The sequence below is a fragment of the Xyrauchen texanus genome, chromosome 21 (genome assembly GCF_025860055.1).
Source record: "Xyrauchen texanus isolate HMW12.3.18 chromosome 21, RBS_HiC_50CHRs, whole genome shotgun sequence".
NCBI lineage: Eukaryota > Metazoa > Chordata > Actinopteri > Cypriniformes > Catostomidae > Xyrauchen > Xyrauchen texanus.
Window position 1 is genome coordinate 1,052,530 of NC_068296.1, and position 15,805 is coordinate 1,068,334.

Genomic DNA, 15,805 nt, shown 5'->3' on the forward strand with positions numbered 1-15,805 from the left:
TTGATTCATGAAGTAGCAAAAATGGAAAAGATAGCGTACAAAAATATCCAAACGTTTTGGCCATCAAATATTGCAATTGATAAATGACTTGTGACAACATGCCCCAACCTGACTTTCATTAACCATGTCCTAAAATCACATTTAAACCTTTTGGTAAAAATCTGCAATCATAATATTGTAGAATGTTCATTTTAGCTTATCGCGGCACATTCGGTCTGTTTCGCGGCCGACCCACCGGCTTGCTCGGTTCTCCCAATGGCCAGTCCGCCCCTGATCGGCCCCAAAGTGCGTCGGCCCACCGGGAAAATGTCCGGTATGCCAGATTACCAGTCCAGCCCTGGATGATAGTGAAGGTTTACTTCAAAGGTAAACTAGAAAACACAAAAATTATTGTAATTTTAAGGATTCACACATACTCCGTGAGCAGGGCGTGAGCGAGGCGTCGCGTTTGGGCTTCCGCATCAGCCACATCTCTTTTCTAGGTTGCTACGGCAACGGCGGGCCATCACTTGCACTTGTTTATCAGAGCCCCAGCGAGCTAATATATCAAAGCCCCTTTCAAGGCGAGTCAGTCCACTCTGCGGTCATCTTTGGGACGCTCTCGGGCAGGCCGGGCACAAGCTTTTTCTTTGTAAACGAGCGGCATAAACGTGCAGCTCCTATCTGTTAAAACCATTTTCTCATGACAAGGCCGTAAAACTTCCATCTGCTCTCAAATTGAAGTTTTGTCATTCTTTGCCTGAACTGAATCTCTGCTGCTCCAGTGTTTGTCCTCCATTCCAGCATCTCTAAATATAGCAGCGTAATAACACAGGACTTTTGTTAGGATCAGCATGTGGCATGCTGCACTCACATGAGGTCTGGCCTGTATCGGTGGATGAGCGCGCACAGGGCCAGACCGCTCTTCCAGGACGTGGTGAGATCAGACACGCTGACACCCCTGCAGCCCTCCGTCTGCCTCTGACACCAGTTCAGCAGCTTACTGGAGCGCACGATGGATTCTGAAGGAGGAAAGCAAAGTCAATCGGTGCAAATCTGAGCATTTAGCAATGTAACGCTCTAGCGAGGAACCAGTGTTTGTATCAGTGTTAGTCACATGACCTCACCAGGGTCTAAAAACCTTCCAAGGTGCATTTCATTCTCTTTTGAGGGGTTATGGAACATTCAAGACATTCACAACGTCGGAAACGGTTAAAACAGTCCCTTTCGTTTTCCTTATGCAATGTTAGTAATGGCAGTGCAACAGCTGTGCTTAAGTCTACAAGCACTGAATGACATCATACCAGTCTATGTCAGACTACTCTTTTAAAACATTGCATCATGCATTCGGATTGGAAGCATCCACAGTTACCTTGCAAATGCTTCTCAAGTAGAAGTTCTAGGATGAAAATGATGAGTCAAGTTTACGTTGAGTCCATCACATGTATAAAAGAGAAAATATACAATACTGATGAACCACAGTCTACCCACCGTTTCTTGAGAGTTTAGGGGTTGAAGAGTTGACCACATTCTCCATGTCAATGTGCAAATCCCTGGTCTCTCCGGTGTCTAAGAGATGTCGCACCTGTGGAAAGACTGGGTCGTTAAATTGGTTTTAAATTGATGCTTGTCTGTGCAAAAGGCGCTGGCACAACTGTCAGGAGCACTAATATAAGGAAAGGTGCAAAGGTGTTGTTTTATTCATGTTTTTCAGATATTTACAGCAATATGTTTTCTATTAGGATTGTTGAACGCTTTAATGAATCGAACATTACTCAGCAACGTTTCTAATTTTTCATTATTGAAAACAGCGTGCTGAGTGACTCCAGTCAGGTCTCCTAAGCAACCAAATTGGCCCGGTTGCTAGGGAGGGTAGAGTCACATGGGGTAACCTCCTCGTGGTCGCTATAATGTGGTTCTCGCTCTCGGTGGGACGCTTGGCGAGTTGTGCGTAGATGCCACGGAGAACAGGTCTCAGACGCGGAGGCAACAATACAGGTGGCGTCCTCCGCGAGTCCTCTAAACCATGAGGAATTAGATCGCATTGGGAATTTATATAAATAAATAAACTAAATAAAATGCTGCATGTAAACCCACCTGGTTCGGTCTCACTTGGTGGAGGCTGATGTTTGGGTATCGTGTGGCTGGATCAACGCTGTACTGACCGAAGTTCTTACTCACGTTCTCAGGCGTTGTTTGAGGAAGCAGGCGATAGATACTTTCCCTGAAACCCAAGAGATGTATGGTCAAAACATGCTGTTTTTCCCATGCAATTTGAAATGCTTTTGCAGTGTCCAGCCAAAATAGTGCAAGAAGAAAAAGAACATTGCATCAAATAAAAACTTAAACAGGGTTACTCAAAACTCTTTTGAACTTATTTTGCTGTGGCGCAGGAAATGCTGATGCAGTGTGCCGTGTGCAGAGCGCTGTGCGCAGTGAGCGGTATGCAGTTAGCGGTAGGCAGTGTGCCGTGTGCAGTTAGCGGTAGGCAGTGTGCCGTGTGCCATGTGAAGAGTGCCATGTGCAGTGAGCGGTGTGCAGTGAGCGGTGTAAAGTGTGCAGTATGCCGTGTTCACTATGCTATCAGCAGTTAGCAGTGTGCTGTATGCAGTGTGCAGTGAGCGGAATGCAGTGTGGGGTATGCAGTGAGCGGAATGCAGTGTGTCGTGTGCAGTACGCCGTGTGCAGTACGCCGTGTGCAGTGAGCGGTATGCAGTGAGCGGTATGCAGTGAGCGGTATGCAGTTAGCAGTGTGCAGTTAGCAGTGTGCAGTAAGCTGTGTGCAGTGTGCGGTGTGCAGTATGCAGTGTGCCGTGAGCCATATTCAGTGAGCAGTATGTAGTGAGCAGTATGCCGTGTGTACTATGCAGTGTGCAGAAAGCAGTGTGCGGTGTGCAGTATGCAGTGTGCCGTGAGCAGTATGCAGTGAGCTATATGGAGTGAGCAGTATGCAGTGAGCAGTGTGCGGTATGCAGTGTGCTAGTCTTACCGTTCAGCCAGCACTTCCAAAGAAGTGTTTCCCTGAGCCCAACTCCGCACCATCCACGCTGTATCCATCCCTGCCAAGAATCCTCTCGCTATTCCAGTGCCCATTGGCCAGAATGGCTGTTCACACACACACACACAAAAAAACACAAACACATTTTCATTGGTCATATGAGAGGCTGTAAAATGCATATTAGCAATCGGTCACCTACAATAAGAAGAACGGTGGAAAAACTACCCGCAGGGTTTTGGTCTAGACAGTATAATTGTGTGTTGTTTCCACTGCCACCGACGCTTAAGTGGCGGTTTTTAAATGCATGTGAGAAAATGTCTTTTCAGAAGTTGTTTTAAGAAGCTACTTCATCTTTATTAGAGTTGGCATTAATAATAAATCTCAAACCCTCTGCAAGAACATTTCTATTTCCTATGTTCCCTCACCTCTAGAAGACTGTCTCCCACCAATGCCACCAGTAGCTTATGCCCATTGCACTGGCGGACCAGTGCCGCATTTTCTGAGGCGTACATGCAGGTGAAGTCAAACATGGCAACATCAGGTTGGCCGTAGTGGTTGATGGCAAAGTCCAGCGTAGGAAGCTGGTGGTTGGTGGAGAAATCGGCCGCCTCTCTGGCGTAAGAGAGCAAAGCCTTCTGGTCAACATTCGCCCTGGAGAGCAGCATCTCTGTGTCTGCGTAGTCCTGCATGAGACATAAAAACCATCAATCAATCACTAGGGCTGCAACTAACTTTTATTTTGAGAATCAATTATTCTAACGATTATTAGAACGATTAATCATTAGCTCTTAACCGATTATTCGCCTATTTGGGCAATTAATGCAACAATTAATCATGTGCGGTGTGCGGTGTGCAGAGTGCAGTGGGCGGTATGCGGTGGGCGGTATGCAGTGTGTGGTGTGCAGTATTCAGTATGCGGTATGCAGTATGCCGTGAGCGGTATGCAGTGAGCGGTATGCAGTGAGCGGTATGCAGTGCGCGGTGTGCAGTGTGCGGTGTGCAGTGTGCGGTATGCAGTGTGCGGTATTCAGTATGCGGTATGCCATGAGCGGTATGCAGAGTGCGGTATTCAGTATGCGGTGTGCAGTGTGCGGTATGCAGTGAGCGGTGTGCAGTGTGCGGTATGCAGTGTGCGGTATGCAGTGTGCGGTATGCAGTGTGCGGTATGCAGTGTGCGGTATGCAGTGTGCGGTATGCAGTGTGCGGTATGCAGTGTGCGGTATGCCGTGAGCGGTATGCAGTGTGCGGTATGCCGTGAGCGGTATGCAGTGTGCGGTATGCAGTGTGCGGTGTGCAGTATTCAGTATGCAGTATGCCGTGAGCGGTACGCAGTGTGCGGTATGCAGTAAGCAGTGTACGGTGTGCAGTATGCAGTGTGCGGTATGCAGTAAGCAGTGTGCGGTGTGCAGTATGCAGTGTGCGGTATGCAGTGTGCGGTGTGCAGTATTCAGTATGCGGTATGCAGTATGCCGTGAGCGGTACGCAGTGTGCGGTATGCAGTAAGCAGTGTGCGGTGTGCAGTATGCAGTGTGCGGTATGCAGTAAGCAGTGTGCGGTGTGCAGTACGCAGTGTGCGGTATGCAGTGTGCGGTATGCAGTAAGCAGTGTGCGGTGTGCAGTGTGCCATGAGCAGTATACAGTTGCGGTATGCAGTAAGCAGTGTGCGGTGTGCAGTATGCAGTGTGCCGTGAGCAGTATACAGTGAGCCGTATGCAGTGAGCAAAATATACTTATATTTAAGATCTATCAATGCATCTTTTATTTAAAGGAGTTTTCGATATTTATTTTAAAAACAAGCCAAAACAAAAACAAAAGCGTGCAAAAGACACCTTTCTTTAATCCATCTTTAACCCACAAAAAAACAAACTCACTCGTATTAATAAAGAAGTGTTTTGCCAATTGTCTTCACGATAAGAAACGCACAGTGACACATATATTATGATTCAATAAGTCTTGAGTCATCACGTTATAGTCTAGCTGCATTAAGCGTGTGCAGTTTCAATCTCTCCCCCTTAGATCGGGACATTCACACGACTCATAGAAGAGGCGCTGACCACACAGAGAAATGACCGTTACGGAGTTTGTAGTTATTTACATGACCAGCTTCTGTATTATAGCTATAACAAAAGACACTTGTGTTTCTGTGTGTGTCTGTGGGAATTTCATACACTAAAACTCTCTGCAGTTTGGCAGTGATATATATGTTCCAATGATATATAACACATAGCTATCTCATATTTATATGCTTTTACAGACTCTGATTATAATTGATATAATAATTAAAACTTTAGGGTCCCAGCTTGCTTCTTTCCTGACCAAAGGTCTTTAACACCCATAAGAAATGAAAAAAATATATATATATATATGTTTAATGCACTTAATATTGAAGCAAGTAATTGGGACAGGACATATCAAGGAGCTTGTCCTTTTAAAAACAAAAAATAAAAATTGCAATCATTCTTTAGTTTGCGTCACATCCCAAAAACGGTACTTTCTTTTTTTATTGGGGGAAGGAAATCGTCTACATGCATATGAATATTGTTTGTCCAGTTTCCTGGGAGTCAGCACATTTTAAATGTGTTTATCTGCTAATATTTTACTAAGTACATTCAATTATAGATGGCCTAACAGCGAATATACATGGACTACAAGCTAATGAATGTTGCAATAGAGTCCATGGGGCCTTTCAGTGATTCATGCGGCTGTGACTGAAGTGTTTGTTTCTGCTGACAGTCAAGTGCATTCAAACACAAGAGCGTTCACAATCAGCACTATTGCAGGTAATGTGCAATGCTGAAGTATTAGACACAAGTGTGTTAGACACTGTAATTCATCCAGAAAAAAGAGCAACACAAGCATGACTCTCTTGCAGCCTTTCAGGCTACATCAATTAGAGCCATTACTGTGCCTCATTATATCAGTTGATGTGAATTTGTATGAGAGAGAGAGAGAGAGAAATTGAAAATTAAATTCAGAGCGAGAGAGAGAAAGAGAGAGAGAGAGAGGAAAAGAGTGAAATTGACATGGAGAGAGTGAGAGCTAGAGAGGGAATGAGCGAGAGATAGAGCGAAAGAGAGGAAGAGAGAGAGATGGAGAGAGTGAGAGCTAGAGAGGGAATGAGCAAGAGATAGAGGAAGAGAGAGTGAAAGAGGGAAGAGTCGACCAAACAGTGATGCGCCCATTTACATTTACACACACACACACACTCAAAGTATATACACTGTTTATTTTATTTATTGATTTTTTTCCCTGTTTTTCCACACTTTTTTAATACAGAATTTGTTCTACTTTGTTAATTTTTTATTTTTCATGCTCATATAAATGCTTTGGCAATACAATGTACAATTTGTCATGCCAATAAAGCTCATTTGAATTGAATTGAAAGAGAGAGTGAGAGAGGGAAAGAGAGAGAGAGAGAGCTGAAGAGAGAGCGAAAGATAGAGGGAGAGCCAAAGAGAGAGCGAGAGAGCCAAAGAGAGACCGAGAGAGGAAAAAAGAGAGCGAGAGCTGAAGAGAGAGTGAGAGAGAGTGGAAGAGAGAGCGAGAGAGGAAAAGAGAGAGCGAGAGAGTAAAAGAGAGAGCGAGAGAGGAAAAAAGAGAGCGAGAGAGTAAAAGAGAGAGCGAGAGAGTGTGGAAGAGAGAACGAGAGAGGAAAAGAGAGAGCGAGAGCTGAAGAGAGAGCGAGAGAGGAAAAGAGAGAGCGAGAGAGGAAAAGAGAGAGCAAAAAAGAGAGAGCGAGAGCTGAAGAGAGAGTGAGAGAGGAAAAGAGAGAGCGAGAGCTGAAGAGAGAGTGAGAGAGGAAAAGAGAGAGCGAGAGCTGAAGAGAGAGCGAGAGAGGAAAAGAGAGGCGAGAGCTGAAGAGAGGCTGAGAGAGGATAAGAGAGGCGAGAGCATGATAGAGAGGCGAGAGAGGAAAAGAGAGGCGAGAGCTGAAGAGAGGCGAGAGAGGAAAGAGAGGCGAGAGCTGAAGAGAGTGAGAGAGGAAAAGAGAGCTGAGAGCTGAAGAGAGAGTGAGAGAGGAAAAGAGAGAGTGAGAGCTGAAGAGAGAGCGAGAGAGGAAAAGAGAGAGCGAGAGCTGAAGAGAGAGTGAGAGAGGAAAAGAGAGAGCGAGAGAGGATAAGAGAGAGCGAGAGCTGAAGAGAGAGTGAGAGAGGAAAAGAGAGAGCGAGAGATGAAGAGAGAGTGAGAGAGGAAAAGAGAGAGCGAGAGCTGAAGAGAGAGTGAGAGAGGAAAAGAGAGAGCGAGAGCTGAAGAGAGAGCGAGAGAGGATAAGAGAGAGCGAGAGCTGAAGAGAGAGTGAGAGAGCGAGAGAGGAAAAGAGAGAGTGAGAGAGGAAAAGAGAGAGTGAGAGAGGAAAAGAGAGAGCGAGAGAGGAAAAGAGAGAGTGAGAGAGGAAAAGAGAGAGCGAGAGAGGAAAAGAGAGAGCGAGAGAGGAAAAGAGAGAGCGAGCAAGAGCTGAAGAGTTCATTGTGGAAAAATGGGAACAAACTGTCCATTCACATTAATGATCACATATACTCTCTGGTCTTTGGCAGAGACACCTAATGAGTGGGAACGTCAGTGGCCCCGTCCCATTGTGCTGGCTTTGAAACAAAGCGGGCTGACAAGAGCCAAAATGCAATTTTGACTGCAATTGTAATCAACTACTCACCTTCATGTTGTTCCAAACTAATAGAACACAAAAGAAGAATGTGTTCATGCTGCTCTTTTCCATAGAACAAAAGCCTACAGGGGCTGTCAAGCGCCAAAAAGGACAAAAAAGTCGATACGACTCCTTCCCTACACATCTCCTTCGCACTTCTGTATATTTAACCCTATAACGCCGTGTGCGTCAAATATGATACACATCGTTCGACGAGCCGAATAACCTATAGCATGTACGTTTCACATGTTTCTGGCACATATAGAAGCTGTTTGTGGACAAAAAGTGGTTTCAATGTTTATATCAATCTATTTAAAATGGTGGCGGGGTGATATCAGTGATTAACGATGTAAAAGATCTAGAATATAGCAACTTGAATGGACATTTATGATCATTTTATGGAGCTATTGTGGCGTTTTTGTCCTTTTAAAAGCTAAACAGACCCTGGTCACTATATTCTATCATTGTATGGAAATGAGCAGCGTGAACATTCTGTTAAACATCTCGTTTTGTGTTACACAGAAGAAAGCAAGTCATACAGGCTTGGAACATAAGGGTGAGGAAATGATGACTGAATTTTCAGTTTTTGTGTGAACCATTGAGAATAAAAGAGCGATGTGAAGTCTTTGATCACTCACGTGTAGGATGACTCCTTTCTCCAGCAGACTTTGCTTTTTGGCTGTCATTACAAAGTAGTGTGTGTCATCCTTGTAGTAGACAATGTTTTCCAGGTCAATCCCTGCAAATCGACAGCAAGAGAACAAGAGAGTGATGTCATGAGAGAGAGAGAACGACATTGAGAGAGAGAGAGAGAGAGAGAGAGAGAGAGAGAGAACGACATTGAGAGTGTGTGAGAGAGAGAGAGAGAGCGAGAGAGAGAGAGAGAGAGAACAACATTGTGAGAGAGAGAGAACGACATTGAGAGAGATGGATTACGACAGTCAGAAGAGGGATGCCAGATTTACTCCTGACGTTAAAGAACCGATAACCGATTAAGTGGGAAAGTATCGGTCAAACCGACTGTTGCACCTGTGGCTTCTCGGAGGTCCTGAAAGAACTTCTGGTTGAAGATGAAGGCGACTCCACTGATCTCCTCCACCTTTGCTTCTGCTGTCGTGTTGCGGTTGATGAAGTTGGCTGTAATGGCAATAGCCAGTTTGCCCCTGAACTCCTTCCTCTTGAACCCTGCAGAGACGGCAGAAACATGCTCAAGTGTATGCCGCTGCTAATGTGTTTAGATAATGTTGAAAAGGGTTGAAAGGGTGTAATATGGTTGCTAAGTAGTTGTTAGGGTGTTCTGGGTGGTTGCATACTGGCCCACAACAATATATTAATAACTGCAGTTTTGACCAACACAAAAGGTTTCGTTTGAAAGTTTAGAAGCTCTACTTTCCAATGCATGTAGACATGATAACCAAAACTGAACAAGTGCTTTAAAATTTGCAGACAAATCAGAAGTGATACGTTTTGATTATTTATTAGATTTATTGCAATCGGTAAAAACATCAAACTGATCAAATATTCATGTGTCATATGTTGTTGGAAAGATCTTAAAGAGTAAAATACAACCAGACTATTTGATTTACTCACAGATGAAAATATAGCGAGTAACAGCTAATTATATGTATTTGATAATTATGCTAGTGTTGCTTATATGCCACATGTTCCCTTATAACTTCACAAACCATAAATTAAACATAAACCATTACTTAGAGTCTGTGATTATCTTTCAATGGAGTCCAAACACAAGATAATCAGATGTATAGATCATTAGATAATCCACATGAAGCACAATGTTACATATGACCACCAGGAGATGGCGCCAAATACACGACACAGACTCAATGATGACTCAAATGACACAGAATGAAACTCATTCTGTGAAATCTCATGACTAAAATCATGTCTGCATGCTATGCAAACCTTTAGTCATTGTTGTGTTTGCATGTGTAATTAGTTCTTATGTACAATTATTATCTTTTATTTGTTTGGAGATGTTTTTGGACACTATGATCAATTATATTTGTAATGTTGTAACTTTTGATCGCTCTGTCTCAGATACAGCTGACATGATTGGGAACAAAACAAAACTACATTTTCAGAGCCACTGTATTTATTCCCAGAGATATATAAATGTAAAATAAGAAAAATAAGAAAATAATGTACATTTCTGACCTGAGTTTGGCTTTGGCATTTCTTATTCTCCTGGTCAATGGCTGCAAAGTGGGCGTTTATTCAATCGTGATGCACGCGTCGCACTAGTCTGTTGGGTAAACTGTCTCATTTTAACTTTTAGTTTATCCTCCCATTCGGCTGATGATCCAAACAACTGACCCTTCTTGCTTTTATTTTTGTCGAGTTTTAAGCCTTTAATTTTGGGTATGCAATTGAAACAGGAAATCTTTAAGGACACCAACAGAGCTTAAAGGGTTAAAAGCCCAAGACTTGGACAGGATGTTCATAATAATGAAATGAAGTGTGATCATTTTACCTGACAGTGTGTTTCTCCTCCCATCAGCTCCGATGATGACATCAAACTCCAGCTCATTAACTGGATGTGTTTTGGGGTGAACATCAGCTCTCCACCCGATTCCTGGAAAAAACCAACAGCATGCTCAAGCTCTTTTCCCACAAGACTTCTTCTCTGGTCTTTCCCAGGAGCAGTGTTTGAAGGGGAAACATGTGAATGGACCAACTGAACTGTAATATGAAAGCAAGATAACGTGATCTTACTCTCATTCTCTTGGTCTTCTGGCGGCTCAATGAGGCCTTTGAATTCCACATTGACGTGAATCTCAATGCCCAGGAGAAGAGCAACCTTCAAAAGCATCAGCTGCAACTGTCGAATACCTGTAACAAGAGATTCCACAAACACAAATCCAGTATGCAAAGAGTTAGGGTTAGGTTAGCTTCATTTAAAGCGTTTAGGACTAAAGTGTGATGGAATCTCTGCTCAGTTCAATACTTTAATAGCCATCGATGTTAAAAAATACCAGCATTACCCAGATCTGACTAAATTCACTACCTTGATTACAGCCGACTGCTTTCAAACGTTCACATGCGTGTCTGCCCGTGCACTTGTGTCGTGTGATGAGCGCTCCTGCACGAGACTCAACGCTGTTTTTAATCACAATACCCATCTTTAGACGATATTAATGTAATGTAAACAGGGCTGTTAGTGCATTTCGAGAGTGTAAACAGACGGGATTAAGTCTGCACCGTCTTGACGAGACATTAAAGCAAACACAGACATTAATGTATAAGCAGACGGGAGACATTCTTCAAAATGTCAGATTTGTGCGATGTCTAAATGTATATAAGATGCATGGTGTCTGTTATAGGCATGCATGCATTCATAATGCATCAAATCAGTATTAATGTATCTAATAATCACACAGTAAAGAGTGTCAAAGAAGTTGAAATACTGGCTACTCCAAAACAATGTTACAGCCAGAATATTCTACTTTGAAATGTCCGTTCTGGGCCGGAATTTCTGTTAGTGTTTTGGCCTGTGTGATCCCGCCCACTGCCCATTCCCCAATAGTATTTAGACACTACGGGTTGCCAGATTTGAAACAAGTTAGCGGGCAAACACAGCGCGCTGTAGCCATGGAAGCCAGCAAAACATCTAGCTAACATTGACAGAGCTGGTTTATAATTTTCAAACAATAACAACATTGCAAACGTATACATTAGCTGATCAACTTGCCGCTTGCCATTGTCAGTTTGCTCATTCCTGTTGCGTGACCTCAACCTGGCAACCCGCGTGAGCTTCGAGTCTGGGAAGGAGGGGGCGGGGGAGACCACTCTCTCCAATATTTTTAAGTTCAAGTTCAAGTTCAAGTCTTTATTTGCCAAAACGATACAAATCGCCTGGAATTCATTTTAGTGATTTGACTCACTCAGGACAGTACAAGACAGTATTGGACCAAAATTACAACACATCATCAGACATGACATATACAATAAAAACAAAACAAAATCAAAAGACAAATACTTGGGTTGCTACCAATGGATAAGTATAATAAATGATCAAATAAATAAATAAATCAGATAAAATGCTAATGCATTTAGTGATACTGAGGACATAATTGTGTAAGCAGAGCAGATAACGATTGTTGGTGTAAATTGAGGGACCTCACAACTTGTGGATAAGTGCTATTTGAAAAACGGGTGGTTCGGGATCTGATGCCATTAAAAGGGAATTAGCGGGGTGCAAATAATCTTTAAGTATTTTCAGTCCAGTTTTAAGTAGACGGGTGTTGTAAATGTCACAGATCTTAGGGAGGTCCAACCCAATTATCCTTGACGCTGTCCTAACCACCCTATTCAGCGCATATTTATCCTCTGCTGAGCAATTACCCCACCATACAGTGATGGAGAAAGTAAGTGTGCTCTCTATCACAGCACTGTAGAAGTGGAGCATTCCCACCTTGGACACCTTAAATTTCTTAAGTTGTCTTAAAAAGAAAAGTCGCTGGTGAGCTTTTTTAACAATCTTGCTGACATTGGTCTCCCATTTAAGTCACCCATTTAAGTCACCCATTTGTACTGCAGTACCCATTTGAAACACTTGATGGCAATGTTACATATTTCTCCTTTAAATTGCACCCTCTTGTGGACTTAGGACATTTTAAATATATATATTTGATTTGTCTTTGTCAGTAAGTAAAAAGAAAAACAAATATGACATTGCAAATCATCATTCCGACTAAAATCACTTGAACACTGTATCGTAACTACTACTTCCGACCTCATGAGCACAACATTTCCATGAGGACTTTCAGGTGTGAACAGAGATTCCTTTATCTTAAAGTGACATATGTTTGAATAATACTCACTGATATGGTCGATGGCTCCAGCGCAGAACTTGCCATAGAACTTCTTGGCTCCGAGACCCCTCAGATCCTGAATAGTGAAAGGCCAAAGATGGAGCACGTTGTTTCGGGAAAACGCGTCCCTTTTCTCCAGCAAAACCACCTTGGCTCCCAAAAAGCCCAGCTCTATGGCGGTACGTAAACCACATGGCCCAGCTCCGATGATCAGACACTGAAGAACACAATCAACAAAAGAGTACAAAACATCAAAACACACCACAAAGACTCTTAAAGACTCTGTTTTGAGTATGTTTGAGCATGTTTTGCCCCAGGAAAACGTTCATACCTTAGAATTGGCACAGGCCCTTCCTTTTTTGTATTCCTTGTGGCTGGCACGCTTGTCTAACTTGGCCCAGAGAGCTTTGGCTTTCCAGTAGTTGAGCTTGGACTTGAGTTTGTGGTAGAACACGCGGTATTCATTGGGCTTGAGTTCCAGGAAGTCACAAAGATCTTGAAAAGCCTTGAGAGTGCCTTTGCAGGTGGTGGCCTGGACGAAGCGGTCAAACAGCACATGGGACTGATTCACCCCCACACCGATGCCCCCATCGCCCATAGTCCCTGAACCCGACAAGCGGGGATTACGGGACGGCCCGCGTCCAGCTCACTCAGAGTCGGTGCGTTTGAGATTCAACTGTCAGCGTTGGTCATTTTCTCCTTGAAAGATGAGAGAAAAGATGTCTTTGTCAATGAGTAGAAGCCAGGCTCCAAATAAACAGTAAAGAGTATCTTTTTTAAAAACTTCCAATCTACAGTCATCAAGTTTGTAAAAATAGTTTTTCAAACAGGAACTGTATGATACCTATCAGTCCAAATGACTCTAATTCCAGTTCACAGAAATCCAAGTCTAGTCTTTGATAAATGACCATTTAGAGTATGCTGTACTTCATTATTACACTGTGGTTTCTACAGGGCTAGAACATGATACCATGCAGGTGTGCAAGATATGGGTCAAAATTGCTATGGAAAACTTCTAGAAAACAGGTTTGAAAAGTTTTCAAAAATGTCATTAAATAAAGGTTTAAACTGCTGAATGTCTTGAAATAGATTGTGTTCCCAAAATCTTAGTTATGAGCTTTTGAATTTGGTTTTTCAGTTGCTCTGTACTGGAGCCTTTCTTATTTCTTACTTTGATAGTTTTGTGCAATAAGAGGTTATAGTTATTTAGCCTATTTATTTGTTGAATATTCGTTATTCACCATGTTGAAGTGCTGCGCTTAACGTCCACATTTCCCTCTAAAACACATCCGATCGGAGTCGCGTGAACCACGATTTTACACAATCATCACCTCGTCTGAACAACATCACGTAATTCAAAGGATCTTTATATTAAAATACTTTCTCCAATCCCTGGTAAATATGCAGAAACAACAAGGAAGCCATTTGTAAGATAACTTCCCAAAAAGTGTAAACACTGTGGCTCTGAGGTGCTATTACAATTCTGCTCCTAGCAACACTCGATAATAACCAATGGTGTGAGTTTGGGACAGGAACATGTTTGGTCAAATTAAAAAGGTAGATTGAGTTTTGTTTTGCATTCCCTTGCAATATGTTTTGCGGTTACAATATAATAGTAAACATTTTTAATGTTTTAACTATTATATGTTTTAATTTTAATTAAAACAAGTTTTAATACAATATAAATGTACCCATAGTAACCATGGTTTTATTACAGTATAATGTACCCATAGTAACCATGGTTTTAATACAGTATAATGTACCCATAGTAACCATGGTTTTAATACAATATAAATGTACACATAGTAACCATGGTTTTAATACAGTATAATGTACCCATAGTAACCATGGTTTTATTACAGTATAATGCACCCATAGTAACCATGGTTTTAATACAGTATAATGTACCCATAGTAACCATGGTTTTATTACAGTATAATGCACCCATAGTAACCATGGTTTTAATACAGTATAATGTACCCATAGTAACCATGGTTTTAATACAGTATAATGTACCCATAGTAACCATGGTTTTAATACAGTATAATGTACCCATAGTAACCATGGTTTTATTACAGTATAATGCACCCATAGTAACCATGGTTTTAATACAGTATAATGTACCCATAGTAACCATGGTTTTAATACAGTATAATGTACCCATAGTAACCATTGTTTTATTACTGTATAATGCACCCACAGTAACCATGGTTTTAATACAGAATAATGTATCCATAGTAACCATGGTATTAATACATTATAATGTACACATAGTAACCATGGTTTTAAAACAGTATAATATATCCATAGTAACCACGGTTTTAATACAATATAAATGTACACATAGTAACCATGGTTTTAATACAGTATAATGCACCCATAGTAACCATGGTTTTATTACAGTATAATGCACCCATAGTAACCATGGTTTTATTACAGTATAATGTACCCATAGTAACCATGGTTTTATTACAGTATAATGCACCCATAGTAACCATAGTTTTAATACAGTATAATGCACCCATAGTAACCATGGTTTTAATACTGCATAATGTATCCATAACCACCATGGTTTTATTACAGTATAATGCACCCATTATAACCATAGTTTTAATACAGTATAATGTATCTATAGTAACCATGGTTTTATTACAGTATAATGCACCCATAATAACCATAGTTTTAATACAGTATAATGTATCCATAGTAACCATGGTTTTAATACAGTATAATGTATCCATAGTAACCATGGTTTTATTACAGTATAATGCACCCATAGTAACCACGGTTTTATTACAGTATAATGCACCCATAGTAACCATGGTTTTACTATATATTAACCATGGCTAATCTAGTGGTTACAATAGTTTTACTACAAATACCATATTATTTGAAGCAAAAATATGTTTTCCTGTATTAGTACTATGGTTTTACTACAAATATCAAGGTTAAAATGTTTTTTTTAGTAAAACCATGGTAATTTATTGCAAGGGAAAAACTATAAGAAAACAAATTCCCACCCTGACCTCCCAGAAACACATTAGAAAATAATATTTTTGTAATTCCGCCTGCAATATGTTCTGCAAAAAATAACACACTTCACCTTTAAGGCCAAAGTCAAAAGAAGTATACTTTGAAAGGCATTCGACTGCACACAGACTCCAAGCGTTCGCATCAAAACCAAAGTATATTTTGGGCTTTAAGGATCTGAACATGCCTCATGCCCATCTCTTATCTGAGAATGAGTCAGTGGCACAGGAAGTATGATGACCACACAGAAATACAAACAGGAAATGCTCAAATATACTGGGGGTCTTGTGCATTCCACTGTGGAAGAGACACAGACATGGTCGT

General features: G+C 41.6%; 1 protein-coding gene across 5 annotated transcripts in view; it reads right to left on the reverse strand.

The window, feature by feature from the left end:
* The window catches only part of mical3a (microtubule associated monooxygenase, calponin and LIM domain containing 3a), a 117,854-nt gene that overhangs the window by 75,245 nt on the left and 26,804 nt on the right, over positions 1–15,805 (reverse strand). For 3 of the 5 annotated variants that reach the window (XM_052152916.1, XM_052152912.1, XM_052152915.1), the window contains exons 2-12: positions 12,783–13,150; positions 12,461–12,668; positions 10,353–10,469; positions 10,111–10,212; positions 8,649–8,804; positions 8,258–8,358; positions 3,403–3,660; positions 2,969–3,084; positions 2,077–2,203; positions 1,471–1,564; positions 854–1,001 (exon numbers count right to left, since the gene is read on the reverse strand). In XM_052152916.1, the coding sequence (XP_052008876.1) occupies positions 854–1,001; positions 1,471–1,564; positions 2,077–2,203; positions 2,969–3,084; positions 3,403–3,660; positions 8,258–8,358; positions 8,649–8,804; positions 10,111–10,212; positions 10,353–10,469; positions 12,461–12,668; positions 12,783–13,049 (1,694 nt within the window). In that variant the 5' untranslated portion in view covers positions 13,050–13,150. Of the gene's footprint in view, positions 1–853; positions 1,002–1,351; positions 1,379–1,470; positions 1,565–2,076; positions 2,204–2,968; positions 3,085–3,402; positions 3,661–8,257; positions 8,359–8,648; positions 8,805–10,110; positions 10,213–10,352; positions 10,470–12,460; positions 12,669–12,782; positions 13,151–15,805 lie in introns of all 5 variants that reach the window. The other 2 variants (XM_052152914.1, XM_052152911.1) reach the window with 1 other exon arrangement.